We start from the raw sequence: 27,901 nt of genomic DNA, 5'->3' as shown, positions 1-27,901 counted from the left end.
TTGCTTAATCCGACTTTTGTACACAATGATGATTCCCTCACCTGTTACCAATTCATCAGCTTATTGTGGAAAGTTTTAAAATAATATTCTATAAAACATTCGGTCAAGTTGTTATCCATTATTTGCCACATTCTAACTTCCAGGCATCAAATTCTAGTTTTTATTGCCAGCGATAGAGTTTGGACATTTTTAAATGTTTTTATAATTTTTTAAACATTGTACAGTATATTACCATCAAAATCTCAGTAACTTAACTTCTTTATTAGCTTGAAAGCTTTGAATACACTATATAGTATTGTGGCTCTCCTTCTAATTTTTAAATGTATGTGTTTCAGGCACAACAAATGCTAACAAGCCTAATGAATTAATTACATAAAGAAAAGTATATTTTTTTAAGAGTAGGGGTTGTCCAACAAGCTCATAGTCAGGTGTCCTCATACTTTTTGCCATATAGTGTCAGGCAAAAAAATTTTAAGCTAATGAGTGTAGTTGGATTAAGCATTTACAGTGATTTTCTAGGCTATGAAAATATGATATTTTGAATAATAAAAACAGACAGATAAAGAAATGAAATGTGTATTAAGATAGATTCACATTTCTCTTAGATCAATTTCATCACTTTATTTAGAGTCGGTGTGATATTTCATCACCTCAACTCATAAATGGCTATTTCAAGAAAGGTAATGGTCTTATATTTCCACATTTGTGTTAGTGACAGGACCGAATGAAAGGCTTTTCTGAACAATAGACCTAAGCTCGGACGGCTTGGATTGTTTATGTGTTGTTCTTGCCAGTATTAGTCACCCATTAAACACGACTGTCACAAGCAGACTAAAAAATACTTAGAGAAAAGGAAATTCTGTAGACCTGTGTAACCTGGACTCATATCTAACCTTCTGTAGATGTTTTAGAGCAGGTACTTGCTATGACTTGCTATGTCTTGTTTTCTGCCAGCCAAAGCTGAAAGATTTAGAAAACGACAGTTGGAATTTTAAAAATAGATCATCATTTTGCAAGTCGCATTAATAGTTCGTAATAAATGGAAAGAAAATTTCTGACTCACTGAACAGCATCAAATTTTATTCCACAGCTAATGAAAGTCAAAACTAATTAGGCATAATGAGCAATGTGGATTAGCCTGACCTCAATATGTGGTTCAGGAAATTTTTGATTAGTTAAAAATAAGTAGTCTACAGTACTTCTTTATGTCAGAAACACATTCAGAACCATGGAACAGTGATTTAATGATTTAAAAAGTCAATCTGACTGGTAGAAAGAAAGATTAGAATAAAGTGTCTTAGAAAAGCATTCATTTTCTTGGACTTATTCCCATTATGTAGTGTTACATTCTAAAATTAATCTTTATTCATTCACTTATTCATTTCATTTACTTCTGTAACTGCTTTATTATGTAGCAGTTAGCCAACGGGTCAGCCAGAGAATCTAAATAATTTCAAAAAAAATTTTGAGATAGCAAAGTATTTAATATTAGACAATATCACCTTTAGGGCAGCATGGTGGCTCGGTGGGTAGCACTGTCTCCTCACAGCAAGAAGGTCCTAGGTTCAGTACCCAGATGGAGTGGTCCTTTCTATGTGGAGTTGCATGTTCTCCCAGTGTCCATGTGGGCTTCTCCTGATGCTCTGGCTCCCTCTGACAGTCCAAAGACATGCAGTCAGGTTAACTGGAGAAACAAAATTGCCCTAGGTGTGAATGTGTGTATGTGTGTGTTTGCTGTGATGGACTAGCGACCTGTCCATGGTGTTTCCTGCTTTTCACTGGGTGAATTGTAACATGACTCTGAGTAGTATAAAGCGGTGGTAAAACAGACATTAAATTAATATCATATCATCTTTAACCATCAGTTGTGAGCTTTAGGTAAATACATACCAGACGGCATGGTGGGTTAGTGGGTAGCACTGTCGCCTCACAGCAGGAAAGTCCTGGGTTTGATCCCCAGGTGGGGCGTTCCGGGTCCTTTCTGTTTGGAGTTCTCACATGTTCTCCTTGTGTCTGCGTGGGTTTCCTCCGGGAGCTCCAGTTTCTTCCCACAGTCCAAAGACATGCAAGTGAGGTGAACTGGAGATACAAAATTGTCCATGACTGTGTTTGACAATAAACTTGAGAACTGACGAATCTTGTGTAACGAGTAGCTATTGTTTCCGTCATGAGTATAACCAGAGTGTAAAACATGACGTTAAAATCCTAATAAATAAATACATACCAGCTTTGCACATCTGGATCTTGCATTATTTGGCCAATTTTTCTTAGCAAAATGGCCTTTAATTATAAAAAGTTACAAATTAATATAGCTCAATTCATAAAAACTTTTAATGATGTACAAGTTTAGTTGCTTACACAATTTTATGTGTCTTGAAAAAGTAGTTTTTAAAAAAACAATAGTGGCACAGTTTGCTATTGATGATTCTTTTTGTTGCTGTTTTTGCACAGCTGCATATTCCAGGGTCTGTTGTAGTAAAAAGAAACGTATTGTATTGTAAAGTGCATTATGTAAAAACTACAACCAAAAAATATAGAAGAATCATTCTGAAATATTTAAGGCAGATGCTTTTTGCACCCTGGTGTAAGCAGCAAAGTGTACAGTTTGCACCCTGGTGTAAACAGCAATTTATACTATTTACACCCAGATTTAAATATCACAAGATTATAAATAATTTCACTATTTTTTATATTATTTTCAGATTGTATAATATTTTCAGATTGTATTATTTACATTATCTACACCCAGGTGTAAAATAGCAATATATACTGACATGACAAAAGTCTTGGTACAGGAACTAGTATCATGTTAGGTACCCCTTTAGCCTGGCTAAGTGCAGCAGGCATTGGGTCCACAAGTGGACGGAAATATCTGGAATAGCCACCCTCAGGTCAGTGGTATTTGTAGGTGCAGGATCTCTGGTCCCTCTATGACATATTCCCAGTACATGTGACACTGGATTAAGGAATGTTAAATGTCCCACACGTCTGGTACCCACAATCTTGCCTCACTCAAACTCCATTAATTCGCTTCGCCTTGCCATGGGCACACTGGCCAGTGGTCAGCCTTACTCACAAGATAATACCACACAACTTATACAGATATGGGCATTCCCAAGCCATCCCCCGGTTTGTTTGTTTGTTTATTAGGATTTTAACGTCATGTTTTACACTTTTGGTTACATTCATGACAGGAAATGGTAGTTTATCTTCACACAAGGTTAATCAGTTCACAAGGTTATATCGAACACAGTCATGGACAATTTGGCATCTCCAATTCACCTCACTTCCATGTCTTTGGACTGTGGGAGGAAACCGGAGCACCCGGAGTAAACCCACACAGACACGGGGAGAACATGCAAACTCCACACAGAAAGGACCCGGACCGCCCCACCTGGGGATCGAACCCAGGACCTTCTTGCTGTGAGGCGACAGTGCTACCCACTTAGCCACCGTGCCGCGTCCCCAGGTAACGCCACTTTAGCATGTCCATGTATAGTGTTTATATATCGTTGGTAGACATGCGCAGTTGAGTTTGTTTGCTCTTTTTCTTTGTGGGGTACGAATAGCTGTACTGTGTGGGGAATGCTATGTGTACCCGGGTGCAAATAGACACTCCGAATATTTAAACATTTGTCTAATAATCGTAAGGCTGTAAATTTGCCACTACTAACATTTTGCTGTTTGCTTTAGCATGGAAGCAGCGAGGACAGAAGGTGACGGCGCACTGGATCACCCACAGCACTGTACATAAAGAGACAGGATCCACTCTACAGGTAAGATTAACATCTTCTATCACTTATGTATTTTTGAATAATTTATTTTATTTTAAATGTGAGAATTAAATGGTTATTCTGTTTACAATCCCTACCACAAACACTCCTCGTTGTGACATATTTATCTCTTCAGTTGCTTCACGGAAGCCAAAAATATACGCCTAACATCTGAGTAGCAGCCTTCCAAGAATGTTTTTCCTCTTTTACCAGAATATCAGGCACGTGATTATGGCTTTCTGAGAGCAATGTGTTTACTTCACACAGAAAAATCTATAGTGCTCGGGTTCAAAATGTGAGCTGGCAAACTTCATTAACACGCACAAACAGAAACATGTAGAGAGAATCACCTGTGGCTGCATGAGTAACCAGTGATTTTATGAATAAGAGCACATCCTGTCCCTACTCAGACTTGCATTCACTAAGCACTTTTATTAGGGACACCCATGCAGAATGTACAGTACTGTGCATTTGTCCTTCACCTGATATCTTTCATGTTTGCTTATTTGTCACATTTAAATCTTAAATCTATCAAAATAAGTAAACACAAAATGCAATTTTTTAAGTGTGCATTCCATTTATTAAAAATAAAGATTTTTTTTATTTTCTTTATGCATTTTCTCCCCTTTTTCTCCCTTTTTAACATCTAGTTGCCCAATTGCATCATGCTTCCTCTCCACCAATGCCGATCCCTGCTCTGATTGAGTAGAACGAAGCTAACCCACGCCCCGTCCGACACGTGGGCAGCATGCCGTATGCATCTTATCACCTACACTTTGACAAGTGCAGTGCAGCTCAGCGTTGTGTATGGAGAGACACACCCTGAGAACACTCTTTTCTCATCTCTGTGCAGGCACCATCAATCAGCCAGCAGAGGACGTAATTGCACCAGTCATGAGAGAGAGAGACCCCATCTGGCTTAGTCCCGCCCATATCTAAACAACAGGCAAATCGTTGTTCATGTGGCCGTTCAGCCTTAGCCAGCAGGCAGAGCCGAGATTCGATACGATGTATTCGAGATCCCAGCTCTGGTTCCAGCGTGTGTTTTTACCGCCTCACCACCTGAGTGGGCATTAAAAATAAAGATTAATGGAAAGTCCTATATCACCCATGTGAAGGAATAATTGCCTCCCCTAAACCCAAGACCATAGCCATTAATAGTTCATTTATTCATTCATTCACTACCTCATAGTTGCTACACATATACAATTGTACAGATTGCTTTAGTGTCATGCCTATGCTATGTACAATAAATCCCACTGCTTTTGTTTGTATATTATATGCGAACTCTGTACATGCCATAATGTCTAACTGTGACACACACATATTTCTACATTGCTCCTGGCACCTAACACTAACATATTCTAATGGAAACTTTATTTGTATTTTTTTATTTATTATTTTGCTAAATTTTGTAGCTTAAGTGTTGTACGTTTTCATATAATTACCTTAATTAAGCATAAGTGCTAAAGTGTAGTTTGTTTCATCTTTTATATAATTTATTTAGGCATCTACAGGTTTGCTTCAAACAACATCTCATTGTACTTGTACAGTGACAATAAAGACATCTTATGAATCAAACATTGGGAGGGAACAAATGTACCAAATGTACCCGTACCCCCAATATATATTGTTAATACTGCCTTGCCTAAACCTAATAACTGGTTGTGCAACACTTGCAAGTAACAACTGCAATCAAATGTTTGTGATAACTTGCGACCAGTCTTTTACATCACTGTGGAGGAATTTTACCCCACTCTTCTTTGCTACAATCTACAGTCAGTAAATGAGAGGATTCTTCAAAAAGTTTCTGCACTTTTTAAAATTAATTTATTAAAAATTTCAAAAACAAATTACATAATTTTTCTACATAGTCACCTTCCGATACATATTTCCCAGCATCATACCAACTTTTTAATGCCATCAGCAAAAATGTTTTTGGTTGAGCGTGTAGCCACTGATGCACCTCTGCTTTCACATCATCATCACATGAAAATCTTCTTCCCCTTAAAGCTTTTTTGAGCGGTCCAAAAAGGTGGAAATCAGATGGCACTAAATCCGGACTATTAAGCCCTCAGACATGACCAATTACTACTCCTCCCACCCTCACCGTTTCCAACAGTAATATAAAAGTGCAGGAACTTTTTGATTATCCCTCGTATATACCCACAAAGCTCACTGTATGGTAGGTGTAGCTTATAAAATAATCAGATGTGTGTACTCAATAAAGTGCTTGGTGAGTGTAGTTACACATTAGGAATTCTACTGGTGTTGACGTGAATCTCTAAACAAACTGGAAATGTCAAACTATACAAACCCTAAATAATAAAATAATAATATATATCTAAAACTCGCATAACACATTTGCAGTGGTTATAATGGAATAGCATGACATTTATGACACTTTGAGAAACAAATGAGTGACAGTGCATGCATTTACTTGTGTATGTGTGAGAGAGAGCGTGTATGGCAGGACTGGGGCATTGGGGAATGGTTTAGCACTTGGCTTTGGTGTGTGCCCTTTATTTGGTGGCATGCACTAGTGGCTGCAACCCAATTAGCTGAGCAGAAAACGGCGATGGTTTACTAAAGTAAGCAGAGAAGCTTTTCAGAGCTTTAAGACTGCACAGTCATCCCTATAAAGCACAAAAAATTACCATTTACACACATTCCACAACAACAGCAATTATGCTGGAGGAAAAATTGGGCCAGACAATCTACCTGTTAGCTTTAAATTGGGAGGTGGGATAAGTCTCTTCCTTATTGACATTTTTGTTTAAAGCTAAAACATGGACTATTTGTTTGCTGTCCGGTTTCAAATGCAATATTTGTTATTATTTGATGTTTTGTGCACATCTGTGGATTATTAATTACCATTTAGTAGTACCTATTTCTTTAGTTTATTTATTTATTTTATTCATTGTATGTACTCGTTCATTGCACGGCTACCATTAACCAAACATTCTTTGCATTTGATTTATCCAGCTGAATGAAAAAAATTGTTTAATCCAAAGCATGCTATGACTTGCTGTGCACACAAACCCCATTTCCAGAAAAGTTGGGGCACTTTCTTAAAATGCAATAAAAACTAACAACTGAAATTTGTTAAATTCTTGAACTTTTTAACCGATAAAAGAACAAATAAAACATTTTCAGTGTTTTCACTGACAAACCTGTTTGCATTTTAAACAATAACATGTGACACCTGCAACACACTCATAAAAGTTTAAACAGCGGTAAAATAAGATTAGGATATAATTTAGGTTTTTTACCATCTACAGTTCTTAATATAATGAAAAGATTAAGCCCACAGCTGGTATTATTTGAGAAACCATCATGCTACGGTGATGGACTTAGCCGCATGGGCTCAGAAACACTTTAAAAAATCATGTAATCTGGAAAGAATGCAACCTGAATTATGCAAAGCAGATGCCACATATTCATTTTGCTTAGAAACACTGGCGAGTTCTATAAGACTGAAGTCATCTGGGATGGACCGAAACACAGTGAAAAATGACCATCGGATTCTATGTGCCAAAGATGAAACAGACAAAAACCAGCATCTATGACAGCATGGGGCTGCATTAGTGCCCACGGCATGGCAGATCTGCACATACGTGCAGGTACATTGATGCAGAGGCTTATATTGGTATTTTGGAGAGACACATGCTGCCGTCAAGACAACTTCTTTTCCCATGAATGTCTGTTTTAGCAGGATAATGCCAGACCTTATTCTACAGGAGTTACAACAGCGTGGCTTTGCATGTGCTTGACTGGCCCGCCTGCAGCCCAGAGCTGTCTCCTATTGATAATGCATGGCACATCATAGCAAACATGGGCAAAAATTCTACCTGGAAAACTGCAAAAATTATCGTAAATTTCTGAATGATTAAAAAGTATAATAAAGAGAAGAGGTGATGTGACCAAGTGGTAAACATGCTTCTGCTTTTTTTAGTGCGTTGGAAGCACCAATTTCTGAATTTGTTTATATTCATTCAATAGTGTTATTCAGTTATTCAATTGTTTATATTTATTCAAACAGTCATTAAAATCACTAAAATATTTTCTTTGTTCAAGTAAATTAACAAACTATTGTTCACAAATTTGCACTTTAACAAATATACAGTATGTGCTGTGTGCATTTCTAGAGCAAAAGATCAAGATCAGGTGTTAAAAGTTTTTGTTAAACAAAATACAAAAAAATACAAACTAAATAATGGTTGTTAATGAGTCATAGGATAACCTAAAGTAACAACTTGTAATATTTTTAAGGCTAAGCTACAGTATCTTAGTCATTGCACTGCACTGAGGTCTTTATATCATCATATTTTTTCTCTTAGCCTTCTATGATCTCTTTTTCATACCCATGATCTTGATTGTGCACAACCCCCAACCTCCTGCGAATATTTGCGTTCTCTCTTAATGTTCGGATTCAAAATACACATGCTCATACATACACAAATAATGACCAACTTTGGACTGTTGGCCGGACTTGTTGCTGTTTTGTCTATGAGGTAATGAGTCATGGGGTTGTTTGGAATTAAGCTGAATGCGGGTCATGCGGATCTAATTTAACACACACACATACACACGCATCTTTTAAGACAGAGAGACGGCTGTCTGCCAGACTACTCGGAAACAGAGAAGAGCGTTTAGAGAAACAGAAAAAGAGGCCCCTCTTGCTTTTCTCTCTTCCTGTGCAGCAGCACTGAATTCCTCACTTCCTCTTTCACTTATAATTTACCCCAATTATAGCTACACAATTTACTTTATGACCAGTTTAACCATAAGAACCAATTATATAAGACATGATTTTCTATGCAGTCCCATTTAATTGTTAACAGTTACACAAACGTTCAGAGATGTATATAAAGATTTCTAGCCTGGACACACTCTGTACTCTGTACTGACGTCACTTTCACTGATAGGAAATGAGATGCAGATGAAACAGAATGACTTCTTGATGCACCTGGAGGAAATAGGACATTAAACTGAAGTACCTATATCTTATAAATCTTCATCGTTTTTGTATGTAAGCTTGCAGCTTTCACTACAAGATTTCACCCAAATGACTAATCCATAGCAAGCAATTTCTTTTCAATCTATTTATTTATTATTTATTTATTATTTATTAGGATTTTAACATCATGTTTTACACACTTTGGTTACATTCATGACAGGACAGGTAGTTACTCACTACACAAGATTCATCAGTTCACAAGTTTAAAGTCAAACACAGTCATGGACAATTTCATATCTGTCTTTGGACTGTGGGAGAAAACTGGAGTACCTGGAGGTAACCCACGCAGAACATGCAAACTCCACACAGAAAGGACCCAGACCGCCACACCTGGGGATCGAACCCAGGATCTTCTTGTTGTGAGGTGACAGTGCTACCCACTGAGCCATCGTGACGCCCCTCTTTTCAATCTAATTTACTTAACAGTGTTTGTATTTTTACAATACATGAACACGCCTTACCTACACACTGACTAATTAACACTCATTTACACTTAGGGGGGATTTACAGTAGCCAGTCCACCTAATGGTAGTTTTCGAGAGGTAGAAAGAGACTGAAAAAAAACTCAGGCAAATTATTGCTAAGAAAAGACATTAGCTAGTGGTATCCTGGACCCTGGAGCAATGCAGCATCAGCACTGTCTTACAGTGTGTGCCACCATGCTGCCTGCATCACCTTCAAGTACAAAAAAAAAAGCTAGTCTTTCTGCTTGACATTTATCACAAGACACCATCTCTGTATAAAATATCATATTTAATAGACCATTAGTCTACTAAACTACAGCGTGATTACATTTAAAGTACAAACTGACAGTTAAAACCTAAAATAAAAAATTTACTACAGCAGCCGAAAACCAAGCAGCTTCGTCATTTTGTACTTTCTTTGTAATTAAAAGTAAGATTTGGCTCCTGTTTTTTCTACCAGACATTTAATGACTAGAATTCTGACTAGGATGCAGATGGACATGAACAGATTTGGGAAAAAATACACAAACAAGAAAATAGAAGAGGTGATGAGCTGTAAGAGAGGAAAAGTGCATGTTTCCCATCATAATTTTATTACTTGAGCACTTTTTTGAAACACGAGGGATCTTCAAAAAGTTTCCGCACTTTTATATTTTCGTTGGAACAGTGAGGGTGGGAGGAGTAGTAATGGGTCATGTCTGAGAGACTGAGAGAGAGCTTATAGTCTGGATTTAGCACCATCTGATTTCCACCTTTGTGGACGCTCAAAGAAGCTTTAGGGGAAGAAGATTTTCATGGGGTGATGATGTGAAAGCAGCGATGCATCAGTGGCTTCGCACTCAACCAAAAACCTTTTTTTGCTGATGGCATAAAAATGGTACAACGCTGGGAAAAATGCATCGGACGGTGACTATGTAGAAAAGTGATGTAGCAGGATATTCCGCTAGCACACCAGCGCCGAGATTCTGAACTCCTCGGTTCGAAACTCGGCGTTGTCACCGGTCGACTGGGTGCCATCTAGCAGGCATAATTTGCAGTGCCTGCTGCAGACACAGTTCTGCTAGGGCGGGAAGACCGGACTATATGGGTGGGGTCTTCAAACGCTGTGTCGGAGGAGGTGTGAGCAGCAATATACCCACCTCGACTGCAATCAGAGATTCCTCAGCAGCGGAAGACAAATTGACTACACTAAATTAGGAGAAAATGCATAAATAAAATAGAAAAAAAAGAAAAGTGATGTAATTGTTTTTTAAAATTTTGAATAGAGTTTAAAAAAGTGTGGAAACTTTTTGAAGAACCCCCCCCCCCCCCCCTTTTTTTTTGAACACATGAAATCACTGAGGTGGATAATAGTGCATAATTCAGTTTTTTATGGAGGTGATGTTCCAAATCACAGACTGGTAATAAATATAGCAACATCACTACTGTAATGTAGCAGTTTCACCTTACAATATGGTGATATAAGGTTGTGGACACAGTAAAGCTTTTTAAAATTGTATTTATGTATTTTCTCCCATTTTCTCCCAATTTAGTGTAGTCAATTTGTCTTTCACTGCTGGGGGATCCCTGATTGCAGTCGAGGTGGGTATATTGCTGCTCACGCCTCCTCCAATCTGCGTGCAGCCCTTAGCGGAACCCTTTTTCACCCATGCACTCTGCACAGGTGCCTCTTTATCTGCCAATCAGGGTCCTTACACCGCGTTTGAAGACCCCACCCACATAGTCCTGTCATTCTGCCCTAGCAGAAACATGTCTGCTACAGGCACTGCCAATTATGCCCGCTGGATGGCGCCCAGCTGACCGGTGGCAATGCCGAGTTTCGAACCGAGGAGTTCAGAATCTCGGCGCTGGTGTGCTAGTGGAATATAGTTGGCTAACTAAACAGAACGCATGAAGCAATTTCTCTTATTAATTAATATTTTTAATTTCCTCTGGTTAAGAAGGGCCACGTACTAGCTTACCCCGCTTTAACACATGAAATCACTGAGGTGGATAATAGTGCATAATTCAGTGTTTTATGAAGGTGATGTTCCAAATCACAGACTAGTATTAAATATAGCAACATCATTACTGGTTATGAAGTAGTTTTATATACCTTACAGTACAGTGATATAAGGTTGGGGAAACAGTAAAGCTTTTTTTAATAAAACACTAAATATATGTTAAGGGTCTTACTTCAGGTCAAGATATACAAAAAAGTTGTTTACATGGCCATAGGTACACCCAACAATTATTCATCAAATCTATTAAAATGCTAAAGTGGTTCATCACTACTTTAAAGCCTGTTTCTGTTGAGAAAAAGCAAGGCAACACTAAATAATACACAAGGTTATATGGCAAAAACAAAAATAAATGCTCGGGACACCAGCAGTTCTACAAAAACATCATAATCATTCCTTTTGGAGCCTTAAATTCTCTGCTTTTCTCTACCCCTTTTTCCTTTCTCTCATCTCCATCCTTCTATATATGGCTCTGACTTTGTTCTTGCCCGACTCATTTCTCTGTCTCCTTGTCAGTTTTTTTCACCTCAAAGTATGTTCTTTTTCTCGTCCAAGCACAAAGTTTGGTACTGTGTGTGAAGTCCAGGAAATGTTATTCACTGAAGGTGATATTTGGTTTAGGTTTGCAGTTGTTTTCCAAGTAAATACTAATGTTCAAACTAGCTCTGTTTTTACTTTAGAAAACGAGTACAAGAAAAAGAGGCTTTTATTTTCCCACTAGTCTGAGTGTGGACTCCCTAGATGTGTATATTTCTGTAAGAATGTCAGACAAATGAAAAAATAATGATTTCCAGGCATGGGGCTGAGCAACATGAACACAGAGACCGGCAAGTATGCTAACAGACTACTTATTGTAAATAAGTCCAAGTCTTTGTGCTAAGCTATTTTTAACTCACTTTTTTTCCCAGTATAGTCACTGTTAATTACCTCCCACCAAGTACCCTAAATTGCACCTATCGATTTGAGTGAATAAAGGTTAGTATGTGCCAGCCAATGCTAGCCACCTTTTGTTCAGAGCTGCTAAGCTAAGCATGCCAACGTGCAATGTCATTTGCAGATCTCCACTGATTAGGGCACTAACCATCTGTATGCCAGTGTGACATCCCTTATACTTTTAGGGAGTCCTGCAGTCCAAATAGCTTGAACCAGCAATCACAGCAAAGCTTTTTAAAATGAAAACACTGTATGGTCAATTATTTTTAAAAAATGATTCCCAAGCCTAACGTGAGCTTGGCTGTGGTAAAACAGCATAATACAGCCAAATGTTGTGATGTATTGAACAATAACTGAAGCCAGCTACAAAAACCTAGCCAACAATGAGTAGTGTGAATAACTCAAAAGTGTCCTGGTCTATAAAACAAAGTCGTATCTCAAGTCAAATCTTTGGAGAACACAATAAAAAAGTTCTCTGGGAAAGCACATGTCTGGGCTGGCTTGCTTACATTATTCCTGCCAGTCACATTACAGTCACGTTCCCAAGAGCCCTAAACACCAGACTCCTTGCAAATGCTAAATGGTTAATGTCTCCAGAGATTATTGTTGTGTGGGGAAAGAGTTGTTTTATACAGTACATGTACAGTACATATACATGTACATAGGGGAAGCATGGTGGCTTAGTGTGTAGCACTGTCGCCTCACAGCAACAAGGTCCTGGGTTTCATTCCCAGGTGGAGCAGTACGGGTCATTTCTTTGTGGAGTTTGCATGTTCTTCCTGTGTCTGTGTGGGTTTCCTTCGGGAGCTCCGGTTTGAGGTGAACTGGAGATACAAAATCGTCCATGACTGTGTTAGACATTAAAGACTTGAACTAATACATTTTGTGTAACCAGTAACTACTGTTTCTGTTCTGAATGTAACCAAAGTGTAAAAAAACGTAACAAATAAATAAATGTACATAGAACACTTGTACAGAGACGTGTGTGTGTATAGACATATGCATGTACGTACATACACATGTGTGTTTATATATATACTGTATATACAGGTCCTTCTCAAAAAATTAGCATATTGTGATAAAGTTCATTATTTTCCATAATGTAATGATAAAAATTAAACTTTCATATATTTTAGATTCATTGCACACCAACTGAAATATTTCAGGTCTTTTATTGTTTTAATACTGATGATTTTGGCATACAGCTCATGAAAACCCAAAATTCCTATCTCAAAAAATTAGCATATTTCATCCGACCAATAAAAGAAAAGTGTTTTTAATACAAAAAAAGTCAACCTTCAAATAATTATGTTCAGTTATGCACTCAATACTTGGTCGGGAATCCTTTTGCAGAAATGACTGCTTCAATGCGGCGTGGCATGGAGGCAATCAGCCTGTGGCACTGCTGAGGTGTTATGGAGGCCCAGGATGCTTCGATAGCGGCCTTAAGCTCATCCAGAGTGTTAGGTCTTGTGTCTCTCAACTTTCTCTTCACAATATCCCACAGATTCTCTATGGGGTTCAGGTCAGGAGAGTTGGCAGGCCAATTGAGCACAGTAATACCATGGTCAGTAAACCATTCACCAGTGGTTTTGGCACTGTGAGCAGGTGCCAGGTCGTGCTGAAAAATGAAATCTTCATCTCCATAAAGCTTTTCAGCAGATGGAAGCATGAAGTGCTCCAAAATCTCCTGATAGCTAGCTGCATTGACCCTGCCCTTGATAAAACACAGTGGACCAACACCAGCAGCTGACATGGCACCCCAGACCATCACTGACTGTGGGTACTTGACACTGGACTTCAGGCATTTTGGCATTTCCTTCTCCCCAGTCTTCCTCCAGACTCTGGCACCTTGATTTCCGAATGACATGCAAAATTTGCTTTCATCCGAAAACAGTACTTTGGACCACTGAGCAACAGTCCAGTGCTGCTGTTTCTGGTTCAAAAGTGGCTTGACCTGGGGAATGCGGCACCTGTAGCCCATTTCCTGCACACGCCTGTGCACGGTGGCTCTGGATGTTTCTACTCCAGACTCAGTCCACTGCTTCCGCAGGTCCCCCAAGGTCTGGAATCGGCCCTTCTCCACAATCTTCCTCAGGGTCCGGTCACCTCTTCTCGTTGTGCAGCGTTTTCTGCCACACTTTTTCCTTCCCACAGACTTCCCACTGAGGTGCCTTGATACAGCACTCTGGGAACAGCCTATTCGTTCAGAAATTTCTTTCTGTGTCTTACCCTCTTGCTTGAGGGTGTCAATGATGGCCTTCTGGACAGCAGTCAGGTCGGCAGTCTTACCCATGATTGCAGTTTTGAGTAATGAACCAGGCTGGGAGTTTTTAAAAGCCTCAGGAATCTTTTGCAGGTGTTTAGAGTTAATTCGTTGATTCAGATGATTAGGTTAATAGCTCATTTAGAGAACCTTTTCATGATATGCTAATTTTTTGAGATAGGAATTTTGGGTTTTCATGAGCTGTATGCCAAAATCATCAGTATTAAAACAATAAAAGACCTGAAATATTTCAGTTGGTGTGCAATGAATCTAAAATATATGAAAGTTTAATTTTTATCATTACATTATGGAAAATAATGAACTTTATCACAATATGCTAATTTTTTGAGAAGGACCTGTATATACAGTATATATACGTATATACAGTGTATCACAAAAGTGAGTACACCCCTCACATTTCTGCAGATATTTAAGTATATCTTTTCATGGGACAGCACTGACAAAATGACACTTTGACACAATGAAAAGTAGTCTGTGTGCAGCTTATATAACAGTGTAAATTTATTCTTCCCTCAAAATAACTCAATATACAGCCATTAATGTCTAAAACACCGGCAACAAAAGTGAGTACACCCCTTAGTGAAAGTTCCTGAAGTGTCAATATTTTGTGTGGCCACCATTATTTCCCAGAACTGCCTTAACTCTCCTGGGCATGGAGTTTACCAGAGCTTCACAGATTGCCACTGGAATGCTTTTCCACTCCTCCATGACGACATCACGGAGCTGGTGGATATTCGAGACTTTGCGCTCCTCCACCTTCCGCTTGAGGATGCCCCAAAGATGTTCTATTGGGTTTAGGTCTGGAGACATGCTTGGCCAGTCCATCACCTTTACCCTCAGCCTCTTCAATAAAGCAGTGGTCGTCTTAGAGGTGTGTTTGGGGTCATTATCATGCTGGAACACTGCCCTGCGACCCAGTTTCCGGAGGGAGGGATCATGCTCTTCTTCAGTATTTCACAGTACATATTGGAGTTCATGTGTCCCTCAATGAAATGTAACTCCCCAACACCTGCTGCACTCATGCAGCCCCAGACCATGGCATTCCCACCACCAGGCTTGACTGTAGGCATGACACACTTATCTTTGTACTCCTCACCTGATTGCCGCCACACATGCTTGAGACCATCTGAACCAAACAAATTAATCTTGGTCTCATCAGACCATAGGACATGGTTCCAGTAATCCATGTCCTTTGTTGACATGTCTTCAGCAAACTGTTTGCGGGCTTTCTTGTGTAGAGACTTCAGAAGAGGCTTCCTTCTGGGGTGACAGCCATGCAGACCAATTTGATGTAGTGTGCGGCGTATGGTCTGAGCACTGACAGGCTGACCCCCCACCTTTTCAATCTCTGCAGCAATGCTGACAGCACTCCTGCGCCTATCTTTCAAAGACAGCAGTTGGATGTGACGCTGAGCACGTGCACTCAGCTTCTTTGGACGACCAACGCGAGGTCTGTTCTGAGTGGACCCTGCTCTTTTAAAACGCTGGATGATCTTGGCCACTGTGCTGCAGCTCAGTTTCAGGGTGTTGGCAATCTTCTTGTAGCCTTGGCCATCTTCATGTAGCGCAACAATTCGTCTTTTAAGATCCTCAGAGAGTTCTTTGCCATGAGGTGCCATGTTGAAACTTTCAGTGACCAGTATGAGAGAGTGTGAGAGCTGTACTACTAAATTGAACACACCTGCTCCCTATGCACACCTGAGACCTAGTAACACTAACAAATCACATGACATTTTGGAGGGAAAATGACAAGCAGTGCTCAATTTGGACATTTAGGGGTGTAGTCTCTTAGGGGTGTACTCACTTTTGTTGCCGGTGGTTTAGACATTCATGGCTGTATATTGAGTTATTTTGAGGGAAGAATACATTTACACTGTTATATAAGCTGCACACAGACTACTTTTCATTGTGTCAAAGTGTCATTTTGTCAGTGTTGTCCCATAAAAAGATATGGTAGGCTGAGGGTAAAGGTGATGGACTGGCCAAGCATGTCATTAGACCTAAACCCAATAGAACATCTTTGGGGCATCCTCAAGCGGAAGGTGGAGGAGCGCAAAGTCTCGAATATCCGCCAGCTCCGTGATGTCGTCATGGAGGAGTGGAAAAGCATTCCAGTGGCAACCTGTGAAGCTCTGGTGAACTCCATGCCCAGGAGAGTTAAGGCAGTTCTGGGAAATAATGGTGGCCACACAAAATATTGACACTTCAGGAACTTTCACTAAGGGGTGCACTCACTTTTGTTGCCGGTGGATTAGACATTAATGGCTGTATATTGAGTTATTTTGAGGGAAGAATAAATTTACACTGTTATATAAGCTGCACACAGACTACTTTTCATTGTGTCAAAGTGTCATTTTGTCAGTGTTGTCCCATAAAAAGATATACTTAAATATCTGCAGAAATCTCACATTTCTGCAAATATTTCATTATATCTTTTCATGGGACAACACTATAGACATGAAACTTGGATATAACTTAGAGTAGTCAGTGTACAACTTGTATAGCAGTGTAGATTTACTGTCTTCTGAAAATAACTCAACACACAGCCATTAATGTCTAAATAGCTGGCAACATAAGTGAGTACACCCCACAGTGAACATGTCCAAATTGTGCCCAAAGTGTCAATATTTTGTGTGACCACCATTATTATCCAGCACTGCCTTAACCCTCCTGGGCATGGAATTCACCAGAGCTGCACAGGTTGCTACTGGAATCCTCTTCCACTCCTCCATGATGACATCACGGAGCTGGTGGATGTTAGACACCTTGAACTCCTCCACCTTCCACTTGAGGATGCACCACAGGTGCTCAATTGGGTTTAGTCCATCACCTTTACCTTCAGCTTCCTCAGCAAGGCAGTTGTCATCTTGGAGGTTGTGTTTGGGGTCGTTATCCTGTTGGAAAACTGCCATGAGGCCCAGTTTTCGAAGGGAGGGGATCATGCTCTGTTTCAGAATGTCACAGTACATGTTGGAATTCATGTTTCCCTCAATGAACTGCAGCTCCCCAGTGCCAGCAACACTCATGCAGCCCAAGACCATGATGCTACCACCACCATGCTTGACTGTAGGCAAGATACAGTTGTCTTGGTACTTCTCACCAGGGCGCCGCCACACATGCTGGACATCATCTGAGCCAAACAAGTTAATCTTGGTCTCGTCAGACCACAGGGCATTCCAGTAATCCATGTTCTTGGACTGCTTGTCTTCAGCAAACTGTTTGCGGGCTTTCTTGTGCGTCAGCTTCCTTCTGGGATGACGACCATGCAGACCGAGTTGATGCAGTGTGCGGCGTATGGTCTGAGCACTGACAGGCTGACCTCCCACGTCTTCAACCTCTGCAGCAATGCTGGCAGCACTCATGTGTCTATTTTTTAAAGCCAACCTCTGGATATGACGCCGAACACATGGACTCAACTTCTTTGGTCGACCCTGGCGAAGCCTGTTCCGAGTGGAACCTGTCCTGGAAAACCGCTGTATGACCTTGGCCACCGTGCTGTGTTTCAGGGTGTTAGCAATCTTCTTATAGCCCAGGCCATCTTTGTGGAGAGCAACAATTCTATTTCTCACATCCTCAGAGAGTTCTTTGCCATGAGGTGCCATGTTGAATATCCAGTGGCCAGTATGAGAGAATTGTACCCAAAACACCAAATTTAACAGCCCTGCACCCCATTTACACCTGGGACCTTGACACATGACACCAGGGAGGGACAACGACACATTTGGGCACAATTTGGACATGTTCACTGTGGGGTGTACTCACTTATGTTGCCAGCTATTTAGACATTAATGGCTGTGTGTTGAGTTATTTTCAGAAGACAGTAAATCTGCACTGCTATACAAGCTGTACACTGACTACTCTAAGTTATATCCAAGTTTCATGTCTATAGTGTTGTCCCATGAAAAGATATAATGAAATATTTGCAGAAATGTGAGGGGTGTACTCACTTTTGTGATACACTGTATATTTATATATATATATACATACATACAACATACATACGTGCATGTTGTCCTTTTTTTCTATTTATTTATGCATTTTCTCCAATTTGTCTCCCAATTTAGTGTAGTCAATTTGTCTTCCGCTGCTGCGGGATCCCTGATTGTAGTCGAGGTGGGTATATTGCTGCTCACGCCTCCTCCGACCCGTGTGCAGCCCTTAGCAGAACCCTTTTTCACCTATGCACTCTGCACAGGCGCCTCTCTATCTGCTAATCAGGGTCCTTACATAGACCCCATCCACATAGTCCAGTCATCCCGCCCTCGCAGAACCATGTCTGCTGCAGGCACTCTTAATTATGCCCGCGAGTTTCGAAGCGAGGAGTGTGCTAGCGGAATATCCCGCTGTGCCACCTGGGCGCCTGTGCATGTTGTTCTTTTAAGCACCTGGATGCTTGTAAGTTTAAAATGTCAGCACTGGTGATATACACGATACATTATTTTAGCTTTTTATGTTGAGCCTCCCTGTTTTCATATAAAAGTGTTTCACAGAAAACATTAGGGTGAAACTTTGCCCTTCTTTATTTTAAAATAACCAGTAGTTAGATGATCATTTGTAAAAGTATAAATTTCTGAATATTTTAAAAGCATAATCAAGATTTTAATCAAGCATTTCAAGATGAGAAAGATGTTGAGATGTTAAATCAGTGCCCGTTGTCATTTGAATTGTATTGTTTCACACAATGTTTTAAAAATAGTTTACTATTAAATTATATTTACTAAATAAAGTTGAACAATTGAATCAGATATTTAGTAATATGCTCGTGTCAACCATAGATTAAAATTTAAACCTAAGGGCTTGGGATGACGCTACCATTTAATTACATGGGCTGCGTTGTGGCCATTAATATTATTTAGTTTTTGTATTAGTTGGCACATTACAGGTGCTTCACATCAGTGACTAAGTCCTTGTTACAGATTTCACAGAGATGACTCATAAGATCTCACTATAGCTGAGCTTGTTTTCTTAGATTAATAATAATGAATAATTTTAACCTATATAGTTTGTTAACATATTCAAGTCAACGTAAACTGCTTAAATGTTGTTGGTGTTGCAGGGAAAGATCAGCACAGGCTCAGTATAATATGCAGTCTGTTGATGGGCAGGCAGCTGAGATAACTCGTTCAAAAATCCCAGATGTGCCAAGTCTGCCCAAGTAGCATCTCACACAATTTGCACCAGAACATATCATGCTCCCAGATAAAGTGGTCCCAATTCACAGCATGCTTCATTTCTTCCTCCTGACATACTAAAAAATAATAAAAAACACATTTTTTGGTCAGTAAAAGTGAAGTGGTAAATGTGTGTGTATACATTACTCATAAATTACTCAAACTAATTTGATTCTCTTAGCATCAGCAGGCTTCTTATGTGAAAACTAGTAAATTACTCATCACATTTCCTTTGTGCATGCTGGCTGAGAGAAGCCCCTCTGACATTAACCTTGTAACCACTAGAACAAGACTGCTGCACCACGGTCCGTGTACCTTTGGTTGTTAGTTTAAAAACCAAAACTGAAAAACAAGAAAATTAGCCGTTTTTTGTTTTTCGTTTCAAGATCAAAAATCAAATAACAAACAAGCAGAAATTGAAAAACGGGTCGTATTTTTATCAGTTCAACCGGAAATAAACACACAAGCGTGTGCATGCGCTGACGTGTATATTTGCTTCATATAGACAGTGTAAATCAAGCACAAGTGTTGAGAAGATGGAGCAAAAAGTAATAATAACATTACGCCATGTCCCCTGTTCTGACTTTTGTGTCTGCTGTACTTTTTCCCTGCCCTTGTTCACACAAGAACTATTTTGCCTAAATAAAAGGGCTATTCTAAGAAAAAGAATGCTGTTTACTACCATCTCACCATCGTCACAAAATTTACATTAATGTTTTTCGTTTTTTTTTACCGTATAGGATTCTGTAATTCTGTAATACAGGCATAACTAATCGTACATGTTATTGTGTAACTATTACAACATTTAATGCATTTTATTCAGTGTTCTTCTTCATGAACTTTTAGATGCTCCCTGAGTTTGTTCCTGTTTTTCAATATTGTTTTTTGAAACGAAAAATTGCTCGTTTTCTTGTTTTTCGACTTTGGGATTTGAAGGGGAAAACGAATGACCAAAGGTACACGGAGGACCCACCACCCATGCTCTGGATAGTTATCCTTTCCTATCCTAACTGATGACATGAGTGTAACAAATAGGGTTGTAAATACACAGCTTACAAACAGGCTAATGAAGCTACATTAAAGACAGTGTTCGTCAATCAATGCTGCTTAAACGACCCACTTTGCTGAGGTTATAAATTGTTAAAAAAAAAAAAAAAAAAAAGAAAAAAGGATGCCACGGTGGCTCAGTGGATAGCACTGTCACCTCATAGCAACAAGGTCCTGGGTTTGATTTATAGGTGGAGCAGTCCGAGTCCTTTCTGTGTGGAGTTTGCATGTTCTCCCTGTGTCTGCATGGGTTTTCTCCCACAGTCCAAAGACATGAAAGTGAGGTGAATTAGAGATACAAAATTGTCCATGACTGTGTTTGACATTAAACTTGTGAACTGATAAATCTTGTGTAATGAATAACTACCTGTCCTGTCATGAATGTAACCGAAGTGTGTAAAACATGATGTTAAAATCCTAATAAATAAATAAATACATTGTAAAACAAGGTTTAGATTACTTTTATTTTTTATTAGGAACTGGAAGTGCATTAAAGTGGTTACTGAAGTATTAGGAAAAAGAATTTAAAGTGTTATTAAAGTGTTTGCAGAATAATTGCAGTTATTAAGGTTATTATGGCTGTAGATCAGTGATAAAGGTTCTGAGTTGAATTAGAAAAAAATAAATAAAAGTTTGCCAAAAAACAGGTCTGCCAGAATATCACTGTTTGGCCATTAAACTCAATGTTTGACTCAATGCCTAGATTGTATCCCTCTCAAAAACAAATCACTTTTGATATTTGTGACCAACAAATCAATACAAGTAGCACAAGAAAAACTACTTTACATTTCAAATGACTAAAATAAATACAGCTGCAAACTTTGTGAACCTTTAGATTTCTGCTTTAGTTACTCAATGCATACAAATAGTGTGTGTGTCTGTGTGTGTAGTCAAACACATTCTGCGTAAAAAGTAAACACAGATAGTACTGTTCATGTTTTATTGAACACATTGATTCACGGTCTAGGCTGGAAAAATATGTGCATCTCTTAGACTAACAGCTTCTCCAAAAATTAGGTTTTCCAATTACTGGAAAGAAGATTAAAGCTGTGGGTTGTATAAGTGCCATGTCAAATACTAACAAAGAACCATACAAATTCTGATCCAACTACTTACTAAGTATTGTCATGTAAACAAAGCCCCCAATCAAAACGAACGCTGTTGGCCAAAGCCATGCTAATTGGGTGGTTAATGAAAATAAAAAATATGAAAGAAATGTTTGTGATTTATAAATAAATAAAGACCAAACCACATTTTTTAAATGTTTTTGTAAAATAAATAAAATTCAGATAATTCAAACAATAAATATTCTTTTTAATCACTATTAAAAACATTTAAAAATGTTTGTGGTTTATAAATAAATAAGGACCAAACCACATTTTTAAATGTTTTTGTAAAATAAATAAAATGCAGATAATTCTAACAAAAAATATTCTTTTTAATCATTATTTAAAACATTGAAGAAATGTTTGTGGTTTATAAATAAATAAGAACCAAACCACATTTTTAAAATGTTTTTGTAAAATAAATAAAATGCAGGTAATTCTAACAAAAATATTCTTTTTAATTACTTTTTTTTTTTTTTAAACATTGATAAGCTGATTCAAATGGCTTTGCTTTATATATATTTTTTTTTTACATTTTTCTTGGCCAACAGGAATTCCACTGAAGTATGTGTTTGAAAAGCCAGGTATGCAGCTTTGGAATTTTATAAAAACATTATAACAGAAAACATGGAGTAGATTTTATTTCTGTTCTTCAGTGTCTGTCTCCTGTTTGTTACAGTACATACTGTGCTAAGATGCTAACTTTTTGTTTGCTTCACCAGCATGTACTGTGAAAGTTCCATAAATAATCTGACTTTAATTTTAGAGCTAATATTTAAACACCTGTCACTTTGTCTTCTGTACCTGGAACTTCTCGTATGAAGTTCATTTAAAAAGGAAATGAGTTCTGTATAGATACACACAGTCAGTCTAGAGTTTAAACATGATGGTGTAGCTAAATGTGATATGTGAATATTATCTTGTCTAGTATTTAACTACGAAGGTTTTAAAATTGCCAATATATTTAAATTAATTTTTAAATGAGAAAAATAAATTACTCACAATCACGACTTGTATCTGTGATAGATGATTGCATTATTGCAGACAGTACTTGTACTTTTTAAAGTAGATTTTACAACCTGTAATTTTACTTTTTACTTAAGTATGTTTTGTATTAAGAGTTGTAATTTGCTACATTTTAAATAACATCCGTTACTGAGTAAAAAAAAAAAAAAAAAAAACAATAAAAAAAACGGCCCTTTAGGCTGTTTGATCCGTCCCGCTGAGCATTTACGCATTTGTGTGCTTTAGAGTCGGGCTTGTGAACTGAATCACTGAGTTAACGAGTCAGAAACGACTCACTCTGTTTCATTATGATGTTGTGCATAAACAACTCCATGAATCGGTTCATTTGGTGAAGAGATTCAGATGTATAAAGCAATCAGAGCTTCAGAATTCACATTCTGGGTGGAATTTCAATCTCTTTCTTCATTATTTGTTCTATAAATGACAGTTTAGTGAACGAATCACCAATTTAAGCTTTTTACCGGGAAAGTCGAGAGAATAAATATAGTTTTCATTAGTTAGGTGGATAGAACAGTTGGGTATGGATTTATATATTCTGGAAACATACAAGATGGTCTTATATAAAGTGGATTATATCCCTAATGGAACAACACATGGATATAGATCAGGTAAGCAGATAAGTGGTTATGATTTTCTGTTGCTGTGTGGCTGATCTGGGTCGCGGTTCTGCTGTTTACGGTTGGCTTTCATTTTGCAACGATAGCAAAGCATTATGAAATATTGTGATTTTTTATGTTCATTTATTTTTTGAGTATTTATTTAAGTAAAACAGACAGCATAAATGTGATTGTGAGATTCTGCTGGTTTGTTTTTTATTTTGATCATGTTCCTATGACAGTGTAAGACCCGTTATATTTTTTATAGGTGCAACCCTAACCGCCTAACCCTTTTATTGAGGATAAACAAAAATAATGCTGTTTTGAATTGACAACAGCAGTTGCAGTCTGTTAGGTGTGTAAAGAGGTTAAATCCACACATGAACTGCTAATATCCTGCATGGCTGGTGAGCTGTGTGTAGTCTGCTGTATCATTCATCTATCAACTTCTGTTGGAAAATGACGTCCCTCCTTCTGTTAAAAAAGTAACGAAGTAACGTTTACTCTGAGTACATTTTAAATGAGTTACTTTTTACTTGAGTAGATTTTTAGTCTAGTAATTTTACTCGTACTTAAGTAAAAAATCATTAAAGTAATAGTACTTTTACTTGACTACAATATTTTAGTACTCTTTCCACCTCTGGTGATCACTGGCTCAACATTTTAAAGTAAATACAGTGCTTTTGTTTAAGGCAAAAACTTAATAGAAAATAGTATGGTTGGATAATTTTATTGGTTTGCCTACTAATAATTGATACCCCATACTTAAGACCCTACCTAATTCACGTCCGTGGAAATTACGTCAAGGGCCGTGAAATGAGCTTTTTTTCTGTGAAATCTGTCATTTGCTGTGAAATTCTAAACTTAAGGTTTGTGTTTAGTGATTTAACATTTTTAATTCACGTAGCGTTATGAAATATGAGGTGCAATAGGAAATATGAGGCGCAATATGCAATATGAGTCAGTCCTAGCAATCACACGCCAATTAAGTTAGTGTAACAGACTTTTCTGTGGTGTAGTGTACTGACAATGTTTTATGTATGTGTTTACGTATTGATTGCATTTTGTCCCTTTGGGGATTCCATAATGGAAAAGTGTGCTTCTCTACACACTCGATCACCTTATTTTAGCAAACTCTCAAGACGCTCGGTTACATTAGCAGTTAGACAAAATGTCGAAGTGTAAAGCAGCTAAAAACACTACTCAGGTAACTGAATTTGGAAAACTCCCAACCGATTCTGTGGACGCAGAGGGGAGTGTCAAAACACAAAAGATAATTTATGTATGCGTTAAGGTAGGCTGTGCTGTGTATTGTAGCTTTTATTTATTCCATCATTAAATTTATGAGTGTTATTTAATGACTGTTGTGAAATGTGGCACTTTTCTTTAAAAATCCGTGAAATCTGCCGCTCAGGTGGCATAGCGGTAAAATACGCTAGTACACCAGAGCTGGGATTTCGAATACATCGCATCGAATCTCAACTCTGCCATCCGGCTGGGCTGGGCGGTTACATGAACAACGTTTGGCTGTTGTTCATCCAGGGAAGGGAAATGCCGGATAGGGACCTCAGACGGATGCAATTACGACCTCTGCTAGCTGATTGATGGCGTCTGCACAAAGGAGAGGAATAATGCGATCAGGGTGTGGCTCTCTGTACACGAAGCTGATCCTAATGTGAACTCATCTCGTGCAGGTGAAAAGATGCAGTTGGCTACTGCACACGTGTCAGAGGGGATGTGTGTCAGTTCGCTCTCCTAAATCAAGGCAGGGGTCAGCTTCAGTAGAGAGGAAGCATAACGCAATTGGGTAAAAATTGGACGTGCTAAAAAATCTGGAGAAAAAGCATTAAAAAAAAAAAAAAACATAAAATCTAATTAGATTTTTGAAAAACGAGGTTCGGGAAATTGAGCACATTTCCCCATGAATTTAGTAGGACCCTACCCATAGTGTATCACCCATATAATGCTTCTAAACTAAAACTACAATTCTAGCAAATTAAAACAAAAGAACTAAAAATAAAGTAAAAATAATAATAATAAATATAATCAGAAGTTAAATTCACTAATTGTTTTTCATTTTGTAAATATGAAGACAGTTAAGGTCAATATAAAACATTTTAATGTTCTTCTATGTCACATAGTGTGCAGTGTGTTTGTGCACTACTTTATTCACTAAATTCATTTTATAAACAGTCCATCCTGACCAGGGTCAAGCACCACTCTTAAAAACTGGACACATGGCAGGAATTCACCTTGGACAGGTTGCCTGTCTATCGCACGGCGACACTGTAGAGTAGCCAGTTTACCTTCAGTATGTTTTTTTGGGGTTAAGAGTAAACATGTCAACAGAAAGAACAAACAAAACAAATTCAAAAGCATGGCATTTAATATGATTAATTTTAAATACACTATATGGCTAAACATATTTGGACACCTGACCACAAGCTTTTTAGACATCTGATTGCGAAAACAAATGGTACTGAAATAAAGTGACTTCTATGTGATCTTTTAGCTATAGCAACAGCCAGTCTTCTGAGTAGACTTCTCACAAGATTTTAAAGTATTTCTGTGGTGTGAGTGAAAGTGAAAAGTGATCTTCCAATTCATCCCAATGCTGTTAATTGAGGCTGAGGTCAGGGCTCTGCACAGGCCACTGGAGTTTTTTTTTAAACTAAGCTTTTCTTCATGACTTTATAGAGCTTGCTTTGTGCACAGGGACACAGTAATGCAGCAGGAAATGGTCTTCCCTAAACTCCAAGCTACAAAGTTAAAAGCTTATAATTTCTATTATATATCATAACTGTTAGCAACTGTTTGGCTGAAACACATGAATTAAATAATTTGAAGTGTATTTAATACCCGTGTTAGAAAAAGCACTAGGCCGATGCCCTGTTGGGTCCAGTCTCAGTACCCCTCCTGTAATTACTGCAGGATCACAGCTCTAAGGCCAGGTTTGGAGACCGGTGATAAGTAGGACCTCATTTTTCAATGTCATTTGTTCACATGGGCTTGAGGGTTTACTGCATCTTTCTACTTAGAGACTGTCTGTGGAGACAGTAGCAGACAAAGCATGAATGATTGTGGTTCAGGCAGGACAGAAAGTCATGAGGTGGCTGTGGTAAATATGATCTGGGACTATCAGAGCCAGATGATGGCAGACAGGTCGTATTAACCTCCTCTGTCCCAGTTACTGTTGTGCTTCAGCTTTTAGCTTTGATGTTTTAAACCCAAGTGAACAAAATTAATTTAATTCTGTATTTAGATTTACTTTGGATTATGCTTCTTGCTTGTGTAGGTTTGGGTGTCTTCGATTTTGCAAGAAAGAAGGAACTAGTTAATTTAGTAAAGAATTTAAATGAGTAAAGATCTATAAAAGTGTGCAACTGTAATAATGATAGAACTTGTGATTTGCCTTGCGCTCACACAATATTAGAAATGATTCATGACAAATCCCAGCCGAAAAAAACAATACATGTTATCAAAATCAGCCATTTGGGAGAAACAAAGCAAGTTCAGGGACACTTTAAGCTATTCATCTTTAATAAGAGCTAGTAATTCATGATGACTATGTTAACTGCTGCTTAAATCTACTGTAAGATATGAATAGTCGTGCTTTTGGAGTATATAATAATAATATTAATAATAATATTAATAATAAGAACAACGGGCCGCTTGGGTGGCGCAGTGGTAAAAACACATTGGGTGTGTTCGAAAAGCTAGTGTGCTGTCTACATAGGCAGCATTTTACGTCATCCTGTGCGCGCTCCCGAGAAGGAGGCTGTTCGAAATCCTAGATGCCTTAAAATCCACACTTCTGAGGCATCTAATTATTTCAATGTTATTTTGGCTCAAGAACGAGTGAGCATCGAACGCTGCCTTAGTGATCAAGACAATCCCAGCATTCATGGCTGACGGGGCGGAGAAACGAATGGAGTTATTTTCAAACGTAAATAAAATACAGTCGAATCCGGTTAATCGGACCACATCGGGACGCGATCGTTTTGGTCCTAATAACCGGCTGGTCCGATTACACGAACATGCCCTATGTTACAAGACGGGACGTGCTATAATTTATGTAACATATTAAATGTTTATTAAACCTTTATTGTGCGATATACTGTACACGTATAGCGAATGTACAAACAAGAACTACTGTTGCTTACGAACTTTGTTCATTGAAAAATAAATTTGCAAACAAGTTTTTCGAAACGATCTACAACACAATGTATAGGTACTCAGCATGCGAAGCATAATAAAAAAAAAAGTTCTTACTAAATTCCAGTCAACGTGTGAAGAACTTATCCAGTGTGATCTGACGCGTTAATCGTGATTGACAGGAGGGAATTCCTTGCACGTGTTGCCGGACACTCTTGTTTACGCTTGACTTCATTTCGCCGAAAAGCGGAGATGCAGATGGATCCAATAACCACGCTGCTGGCTACTGGGTGCTTCGTTGTGGGAAAGAAAGTGGTGGGCGT

The 27,901-nt window shown here is 38.4% G+C and overlaps 1 protein-coding gene and 1 long non-coding RNA gene across 3 annotated transcripts in view; one reads left to right on the top strand and one right to left on the bottom strand.

Moving 5' to 3' along the window:
* The window catches only part of adam19a (ADAM metallopeptidase domain 19a), a 228,234-nt gene that overhangs the window by 27,002 nt on the left and 173,331 nt on the right, over positions 1-27,901 (top strand). For both annotated transcript variants that reach the window (XM_062994232.1, XM_062994231.1), the window contains exon 2: positions 3,694-3,776. In XM_062994232.1, coding sequence (XP_062850302.1) covers positions 3,694-3,776 — 83 coding nt within the window. The remainder of the gene's footprint in view (positions 1-3,693; positions 3,777-27,901) is intronic.
* Positions 1,505-27,901, bottom strand: LOC134312353 (uncharacterized). Its single transcript, XR_010011534.1, has 3 exons — positions 27,696-27,901; positions 1,891-2,079; positions 1,505-1,684 (listed from the first exon to the last, which is right to left on the bottom strand). It is a non-coding gene; the product is annotated as an uncharacterized LOC134312353 (long non-coding RNA).

This window comes from Trichomycterus rosablanca, chromosome 4 (genome assembly GCF_030014385.1).
Source record: "Trichomycterus rosablanca isolate fTriRos1 chromosome 4, fTriRos1.hap1, whole genome shotgun sequence".
Taxonomy (NCBI): Eukaryota; Metazoa; Chordata; class Actinopteri; order Siluriformes; family Trichomycteridae; genus Trichomycterus; species Trichomycterus rosablanca.
Note: the sequence above shows the minus strand (reverse complement) of the source record. Positions and strands in the feature narration are given on the sequence as shown.